Here is a 16,284-nt window from a genome sequence, read left to right on the forward strand (position 1 = left end):
ATCTAGATCAATTGGAGCACCGGTCAGTGATTAATGGGTTGAAGTTTAACAAGCCCAAATGCAGGATTCTGCACCTAGGATGGAGTCACACTGGGAAGAAGCATAAACTGGGAGAGGAGTGACTGGAGAGCAGCCCTGCAGAAAGGGATCTGGGGGTGCTGGCTGACAGCCGGCTCAGTACGAGTCAGCGGTGTGCCCCGGCAGCCAAGAGGGCAAACCACGTCCTGGGGCGCATCACACATAGCGTAACCAGCCAGTCAAAAGAGGTGATTATCCCCCTGCATTCAGCGTTGGTGCAGCCTCACCTTGAGCATTGTGTGCAGTTCTGGGCCCCACCATTTAAGAAGGATGCAAAGGTCCTTGAATGCATCCAGAGGAGGGCAACAAGGCTGGCAAAAGGGCTGGGAGGCATGTCCTGTGAGGAGCGGCTGAGGACTTTGGGCTTGTCTGGTTGGGAGAAAAGGGTGCTGAGGGGTGACTTCATGGCTCCCTACAGCTTCCTGAGGAGGGGAAGAGGAGAGGGAGGTGCTGATCTCTTCTGCCTGGTAGCTAGTGATAGGGCACGTGGGAATGGTTCAAAGCTGTGCCAGGGGAGGTTTAGACTTGACATGAGGAAGCATTTCTTTTCCAAGAGCTTGATCAAACACTGGAACAGGCTTCCTAGAGAGGTGACTGATGCCCCAAGCCTGTCAGTGCTTAAGAGGCATTTGGACAGTGACCTTAATACACTTTAAGGCTGACCAAAAGTTAGAGTGGTCAGCCGGTTGGACTAGATGATTGTTGTAGAGGGCAAAAAAAAAAAAAATAACCCAAAAGATTGTTCCATTCACTTTCTACTAAAAATTCTTTTCTTAAAATCTCATGGTCTCAAAAATAAAAGAAATACCAAATGTCCACCAAAGAAAGAGTAGTAAGGAGAAGACTGAACACAGTAATAAAAGAGCAAAGGATAAGAAAAAAACCCAACAAAATTATAAAATAATATGAAAAGCGTAAGCTCAAACAAAACAATAGAAATACGGACAAAGTTAAAAAAAAAAATTCTCTTTTAGATCTATTTCCAAAGAAATTCACAGCAAACTTCACTGGTTCCAGTGACAAGTTTTCTTCAATACTCATATTTGCACTGGAAGCCAATCAAGCAATTGACAGGATCCCAAAGAACCCCCCAGTCTGCTTCAACTCCATACAAGCAGACAAGCAGGAGTGCATGATAGCAGTGAATAAATAACTACTGTGACCAAAAATGGCAATTTATTTAACGAACCTACAGCTGTCCTAATCATAATAGTGTATTTTTAACATATTGAAATTGCCTACCTCATGTCTAAACAGGGTAAGATTTCAAGAACTCTCTTGTATTTTATCTTGTAAAATAGAACTCTGGAGAGATCTTATTAAATCAAATTACATATAAAGTCATTGGTGCATATTTTGCTGCTCACAGTCATGATATTGTGACTTGCACCATTAAAATAACAAACGTAAATAGCTGTTTGGGATGTAGATAGTTATCTACAACTGCTCCTGTGAGAGCTGAAACCATTTTAGTTCATTAGATTTGCAGCTCTTTGGAAAAGTAGTAGTTCTCAAATGCATTTGTCTTCAAACTAACAGTGGTTGTCTACACTTGTATTAGCGGGCAATGGTATAATACCTTGAATTAACTTTAGAGGTACTTCACTGACCAAATGAACTTGAATAATATCTTAGCAACAGCTATCTTCAACTACAGAAGTATTCTTAAATAAGAAGACCACAGACTTCTATGAGGAAAAAAAAAATTTTCATTGTATGCTAGTATTATGATATTTTTCCCAGTTATTCTATGTAAAAAATTGTGGGCACAAAATTTCAACAGACTTTTACACCAGACTGATCTTACTCTCAGAGAATAATGGACACAAACTTTAGAATAGCATTTTTGCCAATTCAGGTCTAGGTAAACTGAAGTCAAAACAGACACCAAAGGTGTTTGCAATGAGGAGAAAATACATGCAAAGGCCCTGTAGTGGATGCTTTATGATTATTTTTTCCTTCTCTATAGCTTCACCTCCCATCCAGGACTACTTCTACAAGCTACTGTCTGTCCTTGGAATGAAAAAAGTGCTTCTTAAATAAAATTAGGATTGTTTATGTTACAAGAAGATGGACTACACTGTGCTTTTTCCATCTTATAAACTGTTCTATGAAAGAGGAAAACAATAGAAAAATTACTTAATTAACTACATCATCTTTTATTGTTCTATCAGCTACTACTCTTCAATATACTGATGCAACCTCCAAATAAAATTTCTCCACTACATATCAGATGCAAATACTTGTGCAAACAAAAGGTGCTTCTATATTTCAAAGTCTCCCTGCTAAAAAAGTAGCTGGATATTTGCTGTCATCTGCACTTTACAGGCCACCTCAAAAAGCTGTGTCACTAAACACCACAGCCACAAAATAAAGGTGGACACTGGGAGAATCCATTAGAAAAAAAAGTTCATCTGAGATATTTAGCAGAATCACACTCATAAAACTCCTCCACTGAGTTGGTGACAAGCAGAGAAAGGAATTTGCATTTTTAAAAGGTTAACTCAATCCCATGCATTGATTTAAATGTTTCAGTTAGGTAACACAATTGTTTGACTTTGCACTGCAAAACACAGAAAACCAAAGCTTGCCTGAAACAAGAGAACATTCTGCTAATGTTCAGCTCTGCTAACAATTTGAACAAGTTTATATTTATTTCTTTTTCTCAATATGGCAAAGCTGCTTTCTTATGGAAAATGTATTACCTTCTTAAGAAAGAATGAAAACATAAGGTAACATGGCTGTAAAGTATATGTTAAGTAATTTAAAACTTAAACTGTTGTTGCATTTTGAATTCTAAAATAATATTAATTTGTAGCATACTTACACTGATTTAAAGAGACCGACCACTACCAACCTTCAGGTAAACCTTAAATTCATAATACCTTATATCCATTTGCAGCGGATTCTATGAACTTGAGAGTGACTCAGAGAGATGTTCCTATAACCTTTGCCTTGATTTAAAATCTGGAAAACTTTTATTGTATGATTCCTTCTTTGTAGGGTAGACACAAGCCACAGGGAAACCCTTCAGATTAGATACCAAGGCAGCCTTCATAAATGCATAAAAAAGAAAATTACATCAGGATCACTGTGGTACTGGGCAAGACACCCACACTTTCCTTAAAAGGCACTTCAGTTATAATGAGACACATTCTCTGCACCTCTGCTTGTTTGGGGTTTTTTTTTAAGAATGATGAGATTTCATTGCAGAAGTGCAACCCTTAGCAGCATGGCACAGATACAGGAATTATTGCACCACTTCTTGTACCAATGTAGTTATACTGTGGTTTTAATATAACAAAAGCCATTCATTTTGTTTTATTTTCTTGCAATGGAACAAGTCAATAACAAATCGATCCATTTCCAATTCCATTCATTTCAACAGAAACCAGATCAGTGAATCAGTAATCTCATGTTTTAAATGTAAAGAATAAATTGTCATGTCTTAAAATCACGGGTTAGCACCAGCATTTACATAGTTTACATTATTAAAACAATACCGAACAATGCTACTTGGATTTAATCCCATTTGCAGTGCAATCTTCACAGAATAAAGAATAAATATTGATGTTAAAAAGCCTAAGCTGTTGTAGAAATACATTTTCACAAAGATTAGACAGAAATACTATCTTCACTGTTTTCAGGCAAACTTCCAATGGATGCATCTTCCATGACGTTTACAGTCAGCACTAGCGTGTGTAATTCCACTTTGACCCACCAAAGCTCCCAAATAATTTTTGCTTCTATCCAGGCACCATGGAAAGACTCTAGCACAGGAGAATCAGTCGAAAATTAGCCCATTTACCCTGTAGGCTTTCAGGGTTTAAGTGCTAGGATAGGACAGGGCATCAGTAGAGCCACTAGGATTTGTATCAAGATTTTTTTTTTCAAAGAAATTCAGTGTCAGGCTAAAAATTAAATATCCAAACTGAATGAAATGTTGAATGTTGGCATACCTCAGTGCTGTTGGAGGAAGGTTTTAGAATGACTGACATTTTGATTTTCTTACGACCAAAAATGCGGAAAGAACACAAATGATACACTAGATTTTTACCAGTATAAATTTTGTTGATAACCACAGAATTATATTGGTTTAACTAAGCCTAATATCCTCAAACATGATTCCTGTGTCCCAAAAGAGTAAATCATTCTGTTTTAATTTTGGATATTTTATTATAGGTCAAGGTTTCCAAATAAAATATAAGCAGATACTTCTGAAAACAGGCTAAGATGAAAAGAACTAAATCTACAGACAAGAGACTGAAAGCAACTAGGTAACTTAAATGAGAGGGGGAAAAAAAGGGCATACCTTTGAACACTGTTTATGATTCTGGCACCAAGCAAGTGACCCATTATTCTGAAAAACAAAGAAAAAAATACATTAATATTAATCTTCCTTTAAGACCAGACATCACCACCCTAAAGGTGTAAAAAGAATTCACCTTCCAGTTCTGCTTAAAGAGCAACATTGTGCCACAACATTAGTACTAATCCTGACTCGAACTCCCTTGTGTTGAGTAAAAGGCTCAGACAGGTGTAAAGTGACCATAGAAAAGTTAGGAAAGCATTTCATAAAGCAAGGTTGGTGGAAAACTGACTGAAGTCACCTCTTAGTCCATCTTTGTAGACACTATCTAGAGGTGCTAGGAAGCAAGGGTAACACATTTAAGAAAATGATGGGGATTGGTACTGATTCATGAATGGAAAGCCCATTAACCACATTCCAGTCCCTGCTGCCTCTGGTCTTCTCACTGAGCATCACTGAAGAGAGCCTGGCTCTACCCACTTTGCATCCCTGTACAGCTATTTCTATGCATTGATGAGATTCCACCCCGCCCTCACCCTTCTTTTCTACAAGCTAAGCGGTCTCAGCTCTGTCAGCCTTTCTTTGCAGGAGAGATGCTCCAGTCTCTTCAACATTTCATGGCTGTTCACTGAACTCTCTCCGGTATGCCCTTGTCTCTCTTACATTGAGGAGACCCAGGACTGGACACAGCACTCCAGCTGTGGCCTCACCGGTGCTCACGAGAGGGAAAGGACCACCTCCCTCATCCTGCTGGCAATACTTTGCCTAATGCAGACCAGGATACCATTATCGTTCTTTGCTGCAAGAGCACATTGCTCCCTCATCTTCAACTTGGTGTCCAACGGGACCCTCAGGACCTTTCCTGCCAAGCTGCTTTCCAGATGGGTGGCCCCCAGCATACACTCGTGCATGGGGATATGCCTCCCACATGCGGGACTTCCCCTTCTTGAACTTCAGGAGGTTCCTGTCACCCCACTTTGCACCACTCATTGCCACACTCGGGGCTTGGCCATTCAGCTCGTTTTCAGTCCACCTCACTGTCTCCTCATCCAGCCTGCACATCAACAGCTTGTCTCTAAGGATCTTACAGGAGACATGTCAAAGACCTTGCTGAAGTCCAGGCAGACAACATCCACGGCTCTACCCGTCCCTACCACGCCAGTCACTTCATCACAGAAGGTTATCAAGTTGGTTAAGCAAGACTTCCCCTTGGTCAAGGCCATGCTCACTACTCCTGATGATTTGCCTGTCCACATTAAGTGCCTGGAAACAGTTTTCCGGATTACCTGCTCCATCACCACCTCAGGGGTGGAGGTGAGGCCGACGGGCCTGTAGTTCCCTGGCTCCTCCTTCTTTCCCTTCCTCAAGATAGGAATGACATTTGCTTTCCTCCAGTCTTTCGGCACTTCTCCCAGTGGACATGATTGATCAAAGATTACCCAAATCCAAAAGGGAAGCATACCAGAGATGGAGAAGTGGAGGATTATCCGTCAAGAGCTACACGGGCATTGCCAGAGCGTGCAGAGGTGCAGTTAGAAAAGCAAAAGCCCAGCTTGAATTGAAACTGGCAGTACGTGTCAAAAATAACAAGAAAGGGTTCTTCAGGTATGTCAACCACAAGCAGAAAAAGAAGGAAAACATAGGCCCACTGTTAAACAGAATAGGAGAATCAATCACCAACGATGCTGAAAACGCAGAAGTCCTCAACACTTTCTTCACCTCTGCCTTTACAAACACTGTAGGGTCACAGGCTTTGAGAACAAAATTCCCGGTTGATCCAAACACTGACCCACCATCAGTGAAGGAAGAGTTAGTATGTGAATTATTGCAAGAGCTTGACCCCTACAGATCAATGGGCCCTGACACCATCCACCCGAGGGTGTTGAGAGAGATGGCTGACATCATCGCAAGGCCGCTCTCCGTAATCTTTGAGAAGTCATGGAGAACGGGGGATGTCCCAGAGGACTGGAGGAAGGCAAATGTTACCCCTATCTACAAGAAGGGCTCGAGGGAGGATCCAGGTGACTATAGGCCCAGCAGCCTTACTTCAATCCCTGGGGAAGTTATGGAACGAATCCTCCTGGGGGCCATCACAAGTCAATTGAAGCATGTGATTGGGAAAAGCCAACATGGCTTCACTAAGGGCAGATCGTGCTTGACAAACCTGCTGGCCTTCTACAACAAAGCGACTTGCCTGGTTGACATGGGGTGGGTGGTGGACATTGTCTACCTGGACTTCTCCAAGGCCTTTGATACAGCTCCCCATGGCGTCCTCCTAGAGAAATTAATGCGTTGTGGCCTAGACAAGTGGTCTGTGCAGCGGGTGGGGAACTGGCTGACAGGCCGCACCCAAAGGGTGGTGGCAAATAGCTCTTTTTTCCAAGTGGCAACCTGTCACAAGTGCAGTTCTCCAGGGATCGATATTGGGCCCAATGTTATTCAATATCTTTGTAAGTGATCTGGATAACGTGATCAAGTGTAGCGTGATGAAGTTTGCAGGTGACACCAAGTTGACTGGGGAAGTAGACACTCCAGAAGGGAGAGCTGCTCTGCAGGAAGGTCTAGATAGGCTGGAAGAGTGGGCCAACAAGAACCTTATGAAGCTAAACAGGGACAAGTGTAAGGTCATGCACCTAGGAAAACATAATGCGGGAGTGCAGCACAGACCGGGATCCACCTGGCTGGAGAGCAGCTCTGTGGAAAGGGACCTGGGGGTCCTGGTGGACAGAAAGCTCAACATGAGCAAACAGTGTGCTGCTGTGGCCAAGAAGGCCAACAGGATGCTGCGTTGCATCAAAAAGGGCATCGCCAGCAGAGATAAAGAAGTCATTATCCCGCTCTACTCAGCGCTTGTCAGGCCACACCTGGAGGACTGTGTACAGTTCTGGTCCCCGCTGCACAAAAAGGATGTGGACAGGCTGGAAGGGGTCCGGAGAAGGGCCACCAAGATGATCAGAGGACTGGGAAGCCTGCCATACAAGGATAGGCTGGGAGAGCTGGGTTTGTTCAGCCTTGAGAAAAGGAGGCTCAGACGGGATCTCATCACCATGTACCAGTACTTAAGGGGTAGCTACAAAGAAGACGGAGACTCCCTTTTTACAAGGAGTCCCATGGAGAGGACAAGGGGGAACGGACACAAGTTGCTCTTGGGGAGACTCTGATTGGACATGAGAGGGAAATTTTTCACAGTGAGGACAGTCACCATTGGAATAATCTCCCCAGGGAAGGGGTTGACTCAGCCACATTGGACACCTTCAGGAGTTGTCTGGACAGGGTGCTGGGCCATCTTGTTTAGACTCTGTTCTTCCCAGAAAGGCTGGACTACATGATCCCTGAGGTCCCTTCCAACCTGTGATTCTGTGATTCTGTGAGGAGTTGTCTTGCAACGACGGCTGCCAGCAACCTCAGTACTCATGGGTGCATCCCATTAGGGGCCATGGACTTGTTCATGTCCAGTTTGGTTACATGTTCCTTGACCCGATCCTCTTCCAACAAGGCTATGCCTTCCTTGCTCCAACCATTCTGCCTGCTCTCTGGCACCTGGCTTTCCTGAAGGCTGGTCATGCTAATAAACTCTGAGGCAAAGGCGGCCATCAGTACCTCAGCCTCTTCCATGCCTTCTGTAACCAGGTCCCCGTCTCGTTGGCCAATGAGCTGCCCCAGTCTTCCTTTTGTCTCCCACGTTCTTACAGAAGCCCTTCTTGTTGTCTTTGTCGTCCCCAGATCGATTCAATTCCATTTGGGCTTTTGCTTTCCTAACTTCATCCCTGGATGCTTGGACAATGCTTTCATATCCCTCCCACTTTACCCATCCTTGCTTCCACCCTCTGTATGGTATGTAGCTCTCCTTGTGCTTGAGTATTGCTAGGAGCTCCTTATTCATCCACACAGGCCTCCTGGCACTTTTGCCCAACTTGCTATTCATTGGGATGGACTGCTCTTGAGCTTGGAGGAGGTGATCCTTGAATATTAACCAGCTTTCCTGGGGCCCACCTTCCCTCCAAGGCCTTATCCCACAGGACTCTTCCAAGCAGAACTTCTGAGAAGCCAAAGGCTGCCCTCCTGAATTTGTTCCAGTAATATTTCCAGCTATTACAGAAGCTTGGCCCCTACACAAAAATATAGCAGAAAGGACCAGAACCCCTTTTTATCCAAGATTCTGTACACCAGAAGAAGCTGGAAGCACAACAAGTAAAATGACAGAAACAGTATGGATTTTGACTCACAAGTTCCCGTCAGATCGTTTGTGGGGGCTAAAGCCTTCATACAGCAAAGAACATAAATGTGCTTTTAAACTAAACGTGTTATTGTAACAATATCAACAGGATATTGTTCCTACTCTTGCTTTAAGCTAAGCACACTCTTCTATGCACTAATGGGCCAATTGAATTAAAAAAGAAACAAAACCAGAATGCCACCAAAACAAAACAAAATCCAGATCTACCTCAAGATGAATAGTAGAAAAAAAAATTGTTTTGATCAGTCATCTAGCTGGGTGCATTTCCTTTCTGTACTTAAAGAGATGAGCACAGCTCATTAAGAAGGTTCTGTAAAAATATGAATGACAAGTCACTTCCAAGGGCAGTTCAGAATCACCTTCCAATTTTTTCTTAGGCCTCTGCTAGGAGGAAAGACAAAAAAAAGAGGATAAGATAATTAGGCTACAAACTTGTGTGTTTCAGCCACACAAGATAAATCACTGCCGCCTTTCATTAAGCAAATTTTGAATCTGATACAATGCAAAGACATGTCATTAACAGATTTGGATTAGGCACTCTGGGAAATTCAGGAACTGAAACTAAAGCATTGAACTTGCATGTTACTCTTGTACCTTAAGAACCAAACTAATGCAAATTATACTTATGCTTTCCCCGCAGCTTTTAATCTGAACTTCAGAAACTTTTATATATGCTTTTTTTTCTTCATATGAGCTGTAATGCTAAAAATTTCTACTTCTGCATTACCTAAGGAGCTCTGGGGATGATAAATGTAAAGATATATCCACTCCTATCAGCTTGTAAGCTTATTTAGGAACAATTTAAGAATTTTAGTTCCTACAATTTAATTTCAATATTTTAGGAACATTTATTTTGTCGTATCTCCCCAGCAGGTTACAATGCAATCATTATTTGACTTTACAATACATTTTTATCTGCTGTTACTGTAGAATTTTGCTAAACCTGAGATTTGCTAGCATAAGAATAGCTACCTATGAGCAACATGTCAGGTCCAACCCCTTCCAAAAGAGAGAGCCATAAATAGAAGAAATAAAACTTTAGAACAGCTGTAAATAACATATGCTAGTGGGAATACTTTAGTATTACCCTCAATGCTGTGTGAGGATTTATTATTTCCATTTACAGATCTAGCCAGCAGTAACTTTAAAACAATATTTTATGTGCTACTTTCAATTTATTCCCCCTTTCTTCTTCATATAAAATGTGACAGAGGTAGCTGATTCAAATAACACATTAGTGGCAGCTCATCACTTTGTTTCAGTTATGCTGCTGCTTTCCACTGAACTAGAAAAAGCATTTCTGCTTTTGAATTTTACCTGTTACTTGAGACAATAACGCCATATATGTCCAGATGTGTGGCTCTCCTACTTCATGATTTTATTGTCTACAAATGTTTTCATTTTTTCTACTGAAAACTACTACCACTTGAATTAAAAAGTAAGTTTAGCAAAACATAAAAGTATTGTTTAGCAACTTCAACTTTGTACAAACTAACATAATGTGAATGAACTTTCATTGTACAAGGTGAAAGCAAATCCTGCAAGCTTCTTTTGAACAATGGGGTATCGGAAGAACAGGAATGCTAAATGGACTCTCACTTCCTCCACTCTGCATCTTAGCAAATGGTTAATCTAAGTAACACAAATGTTCAGCTGTGATTTTTTTTCTGCTTTTAATGTAGTGCACCTGGCTGAAACTGTAATTTCAAACTATCAGAAATTTGTGTTTTATCTGTAGCATTTTACATGCTCTGAGATCACATCCTCAGTTCCCTCACATCCGTTTTCCTTCAAACCCAACCCTGATCTGACATGCCAATGAGAGGTCTTTGTCTTTAGTGGTGGCTTAACTCTTAAGTGAAGAAATGGCCTCAAGGAAGAGTTAAATACCACTATTTCTGTCCATCTATAAGCCTTCCACCAGTGTACCTTCAGGGCAACCTTAAAGTATCTTCATCTATATGTTGAAGAGAAGAAGAAACCGCTCAATGGGGCAAACCCCAAATATTCTATCTTCCCAGCACTGACATGTCATATGAAAGGTGTCCAGCAGACAAGACTAAAACAGTCTCCAACATCACATAGTAGATGGAGACAACAGTAACTCAGGCCACTGCCTGAGCCCCAAACACTTTCCGTGGCTAGAAAGGAAACTGTAGACAAACAGAACCAGACCTTCAAAACCAGGACTGTTTGACACATATAAGGCTAGAGTTTACAAAAGCAAAGGGGAGGAGGGAATCAGACATACTACAAGATTTATCATTGTAATTTTTCCTGAAAATACAAGCCACAAGCATTTTCAATTAAGCTGATAAACTGACATCCCTAATCAGTCTTACTAGGCTTCATTTCAGCAAGTATATGTGCACCTTGCTTTCCTCTGTAAACCACAAATGCCCTTGGGACTAAACAGTTAAGACAGAAACATCTGTGTTCTCTGCCCTCTTCTGCCTTGAAAAAAGAAAAGTTGTGCAGCATCACTTGCAAGAAAAAAAATGCACGTAGAGAGGCAATGAAGAATCAATCTTCATCTATCTACAGTGTGCCCCAGGGAAAAAAAAAAACAATCTTCACAAGCAAGTAAAAACTGGCCTTTCATTGGAGCAATGGGGGAAAAAAAAAGTTTCCTTCATTTGCATCTCTGTCCATAATTGTGTTAGGAGATACAACCCTTCTTTTGAAATGCCAGAGATCAGCTGTGAAAACTGAACTAGGCATTTAATCTACTACAATACCTGTATACTTATTATCCGTTTTGGAAGTCTTTTCTCCCCTGTCCAATCTTCAATTCACTTTTGAGTGAAACCACTACCTCTCAGAAGTGGCCTCTCCTGACGATCTCACTGATTCTTTCAAAATGACAAAAAAAGCATAGAAATGAGCCCTTCAAATAACAGTACCCACTGATGTGAAACAGAGCATTTGAATACACAATACACATTTGAATACACTGCTGCTGCAGTGATGAATTTAAAGACACACGTTCCCAACATTTTCCTTAACCTTTCAAAAATCTCAATGGCGTGAAATTATATGTACTGATAAAACTTAATTTATACTGTGCATGACACACATTTCCTGACTGCATGCTCACTAAAACACAAATTAATATAGGGACTTATCTATCACAGTTCTGTGTGTGCCAAGGCCCAACTCTGAAGTGTGGAATTAAGGTGCAGAATGGAATCAACAAATTGAAACTAGGCTTTCCAGTTTCCAAATACCAAAGTATGCACCTAGGAATGAATTTCAGAAAAGCCCGTACACTTAGTGGGGAGGGATACCAAACTCAGCAGATAGGAAATACCAAAGGAAAAATTATTTCCCAAAGCCTTTCTCTTGAGATTAAACACAAACTTGTAGTAGATGTATGGTCAGGAGAACCACAGTCCCACCTCTCCTGGGTTCTGATATTTAGTTATCCTTTTCCATATAAATAACCAGAATACATTTTTCTTTGAAAATAGGGCAGAATAGTGAAAAGAGGATACCCTTTTATAGAACAGCTTGAACACTTGCCTCAGAAGTCGTTCACCAAGCTAGAGCAAATTTAAGCCCTTATGCATTTTGAAATTACTCTTAGCAGCAGGCTAGAGCGGACTGAAACCTGGCCAGAAAGACTGAATCACTCTGTAGAAATCAATAGGAGATACATGGAGTTAGAGACAGTGAATGAGCAGGGTCATAAGGCCCAACGACAAGGTCTACCCCTGGGAAACAAGACTGCTCCTTCAAGGACAATTTCTGCAAATATATTTTTAGCATCTTCACTTCTACAGGCAAGTCTGAAGACCATCCACTACAGAAGACATGGATAGAAGAGATCAGTATGAGATTAAACCATCCATGAAATACAACAGAATCCCAGAAATATTCTTGTTCTTCTATCCAGGGAAGACAAGAAGGACATACAAACAACTGAAAAAACATACATTTTGTTCATTTAATAAAGTTTTTTATTTCACTGTAAATTATGTCTTAAAGAAATAATTCATTAGTAGGGGATTTCTGTTGCCTTATAATGGTTCTAATAAGGAATTAAAATGAATAAAGCATCAACAAATCATAAATTGAATGTTATTGAGCAGGACCATTTCTAATACTTAGATAAATAAGAATGGTGCTTGCATGTATAGCAGCAGTTTCCATTATAAACATTTGATTGGGATACTTTATACCATCCTGATAGAAAATGATCTGACCTTGGTTAGTCACACTTTCATCAACTCTAATCTATATTAAACCACGTGACAACCCAAATTACTGCTAGGAAGTTCCAGCTAATGCAAAACATTGTCATATACTGCAGAAGAAGCAAGTCCGCCCAGTAGGTGCCCCTGGATCCTAGTCTCCACAGTTGCTGGCACCTGGATACGAGCCCCCAAGAACACAGCCCCACTACAGCCGCTGGTACAGCCCACCTCACACACACTGACAAAGCAGACTGGGAGTCCAGTAGCCAACCCCCTGTGGCTGGGGGTGTTACTCCAGTCCCCAGTAGCCAAGGTCCCTGTGGTCTTACCCTTAGAGACACACAGTGACACACCCAGAGCTGGTCAGGATTCCCCTGGTCCTGCAGTAGCCAACCAGCTGTCCTCTCACCCCTGGATGCACACACTTATATCCAGCTCCCAGGCCACCTCACCTACCCATGGGCTTGTCCAGCTGGCTCTTCACTGGCGCTCACACACCCCCCCACACTCGGTCCAGCTGCTGGCACCACAGACACACAGGCCCGTGACCCACAGTCACATGCCAGGGGCTGGCACTTGGTTTCACTCACTCAGGTCCCTCCAGCTGCTGGCTCTCAGCACACAGGCCCTCTGGCCCACAGTCCCAGCCCAGCCACTGGCACCCAGACCGCTGCTGGCACCACAGACACATGGGCCTCTGCCCCAGGGTCTGACTCTGGTTGCTGGCACTCAAGCCCCCATACGCACACGTGCATGTGCACACACACAGAACATATGTCGTTCAGCCAGGAAAAGAGTTAGAAGTGGAATTTAATAAGATAGGACAGACTGCACTGATCAGGAGCATAGCCAGACAAGCGTGTCACTTATTTACACGCATCCAGCCCTTTTTATCCCTTTATTTCCCCATAGTAAGTCCTGCATGATCCCAAAATGCTCTTCCTCTGCACCCCATAATGTATCCCATACCCCAGGTAGCATCTCCACTTAGTCCAAAAGGGGATCTGGCTTTTATTCACCTTGATGGGTCATACGGCCGGACAGTGGGGCTCAGGTTCTCCTGGGACAGGCTGTCCCTGCCTCCAAGTCCTTATTCTGTGCTCCCCTGGACTTGTGGGGATAGGCCTCTGATGAGCTGATGGCTCCTGTGGTGGGCCTGGGAGCAGCCAGGCAGGGTGTGATTTGGGATCCCCCGCTTGCCATTGCCTCTCTGGGCCCTTTCGTGGGTCTGCAGACAAGCTTTTATCATACAACCTAACAGTTCACACCTAAATATTTAATACCAGTCATAGAAAACAAACAAATTCCAGATAGTCCAATGTCATGTATCCAAGGGTGGCAAAAAATGGTTACTAAAGCAAAAGCATAAGAACTGGATGAGCCACTAAGGGCTTATTCCATAGTCTTTGTCTTTCTTGTTATTCTTCTCTGTAATTTTCCTACTGCTCCTATACTTTTTTTTTTTTTTTTTGAGATGGAAGGACAGCAACAGCATGCAACCTTCAAAATGGATCACGGCATAATTTATATGGCATCATATCATCTCCAATTTTTTTCACTGTTGCTTTTCAAAAATCTATAACTTTCAGTTTATAGTTTTGATTCATCCAGAGAAGTGAGAATTTTCACCTTTGTCACGTTTCAATATTGTGTGTGCAGGTGTCAGGGCCCTAAAGACATAAGTAGGCCTTAGCAGCCCTGACCTGCCTCATCTGGGGTCTCCACCCTCACCACCTGCCCATGGGCCCAGAAGTCCCACTGCAGCCCAGCTGGGACTGTCAGTTCTTCCATGAGTGTCATGGTTTCACACCAGCCAGCAACTAAGCACCACACAGCCGCTCACTCATTCTCTTTACAGTGGGATGGGGGAGAGAATCAGAAGGGTGAAAGTGAGAAAACTCGTGGGTTGAAATAAAGACAGTTTAATAGGTAAAGGAAAAGCTGCACGCACAAGCAAAGCAAAACAAGGAATTCATTCACCACTTCCCATGGGCAGGCAGGTGCTCAGCCATCTCCAGGAAAACAGGGCTCCATCACACATAACAGTTGCTTGGGGAGACAAACGCCATCACTCCAAACGTCTCCCCTTCCTTCTTCTTCCCCCAGCTTTATATGCTGAGCATGATGCCATAAGGTGTAGGATATCCCTTTGGTCAGTTGGGGTCAGCTGTCCCAGTCATGTCCCCTCCCAACTCCTTGTACACCCCCAGCCCACTCGCTGGTGGGGTGGGGTTAGAAGCAGGAAGGGTCTTGGCTCTGTGTAAGCTCTGCTTGCCAGTAATGAAAACATGCCTGTGTTATCAACACTGTTTTCAGCACAAACCCAACACACAGCCCCATACTAGCTTCTGTAATGAAAACTAACTCTATCCCAGCCAAACACAGCACAATGAGCTATGATGTAGCTGTGCCTGCCTCTAGCCCTGCCTCCTGGATGGACTCTCCTCAGCTATGCTGTAGGCTGCTCATCTCCTGGGTGTACCCTGTAGCTTGTCTCTGGCCCTGTCTCATAGCTGGACGTGGGATACTTGCTGAGGCCTCATGTCTAGCCCTGCCTCTGGCCCTGTCTCCTTTTAGACCAGAATTGACTATTTTAGTTGGAAGCAACCTAAAACAATCATCTAGTCCAACCGGCTGACCACTCTAACTTTTGGTCAGCCTTAAAGTGTATTAAGGTCACTGTCCAAATGCCTCTTAAGCACTGACAGGCTTGGGGCATCAGTCACCTCTCTAGGAAGCCTGTTCCAGTGTTTGATCAAGCTCTTGGAAAAGAAATGCTTCCTCATGTCAAGTCTAAACCTCCCCTGGCACAGCTTTGAACCATTCCCACGTGCCCTATCACTAGCTACCAGGCAGAAGAGATCAGCACCTCCCTCTCCTCTTCCCCTCCTCAGGAAGCTGTAGGGAGCCATGAAGTCACCCCTCAGCACCCTTTTCTCCCAACCAGACAAGCCCAAAGTCCTCAGCCGCTCCTCACAGGACATGCCTCCCAGCCCTTTTGCCAGCCTTGTTGCCCTCCTCTGGATGCATTCAAGGACCTTTGCATCCTTCTTAAATGGTGGGGCCCAGAACTGCACACAATGCTCAAGGTGAGGCTGCACCAACGCTGAATGCAGGGGGATAATCACCTCTTTTGACTGGCTGGTTACGCTATGTGTGATGCGCCCCAGGACGTGGTTTGCCCGCTTGGCTGCCGGGGCACACCGCTGACTCGTACTGAGCCGGCTGTCAGCCAGCACCCCCAGATCCCTTTCTGCAGGGCTGCTCTCCAGTCACTCCTCTCCCAGTTTATGCTTCTTCCCAGTGTGACTCCATCCTAGGTGCAGAATCCTGCATTTGGGCTTGTTAAACTTCATCCCATTAATCACTGACCGGTGCTCCAATTGATCTAGATCCCTCCACAAGGCCTCCTGTCCCTCAAGAGAGTCAACAGCACCTCCCAGTTTGGTATCATCGTCAAACTT

At 43.3% G+C, this 16,284-nt stretch overlaps 1 protein-coding gene across 1 annotated transcript in view; it reads right to left on the bottom strand.

The window, feature by feature from the left end:
- Nucleotides 1-16,284, bottom strand: part of ANOS1 (anosmin 1) — a 150,336-nt gene that overhangs the window by 114,863 nt on the left and 19,189 nt on the right. The window contains exon 2 of the mRNA XM_075095095.1: nt 4,391-4,438. Within this exon, the coding sequence (XP_074951196.1) occupies nt 4,391-4,438 (48 nt within the window). The remainder of the gene's footprint in view (nt 1-4,390; nt 4,439-16,284) is intronic.

Source organism: Phalacrocorax aristotelis, chromosome 1 (genome assembly GCF_949628215.1).
Source record: "Phalacrocorax aristotelis chromosome 1, bGulAri2.1, whole genome shotgun sequence".
Classification (NCBI taxonomy): domain Eukaryota; kingdom Metazoa; phylum Chordata; class Aves; order Suliformes; family Phalacrocoracidae; genus Phalacrocorax; species Phalacrocorax aristotelis.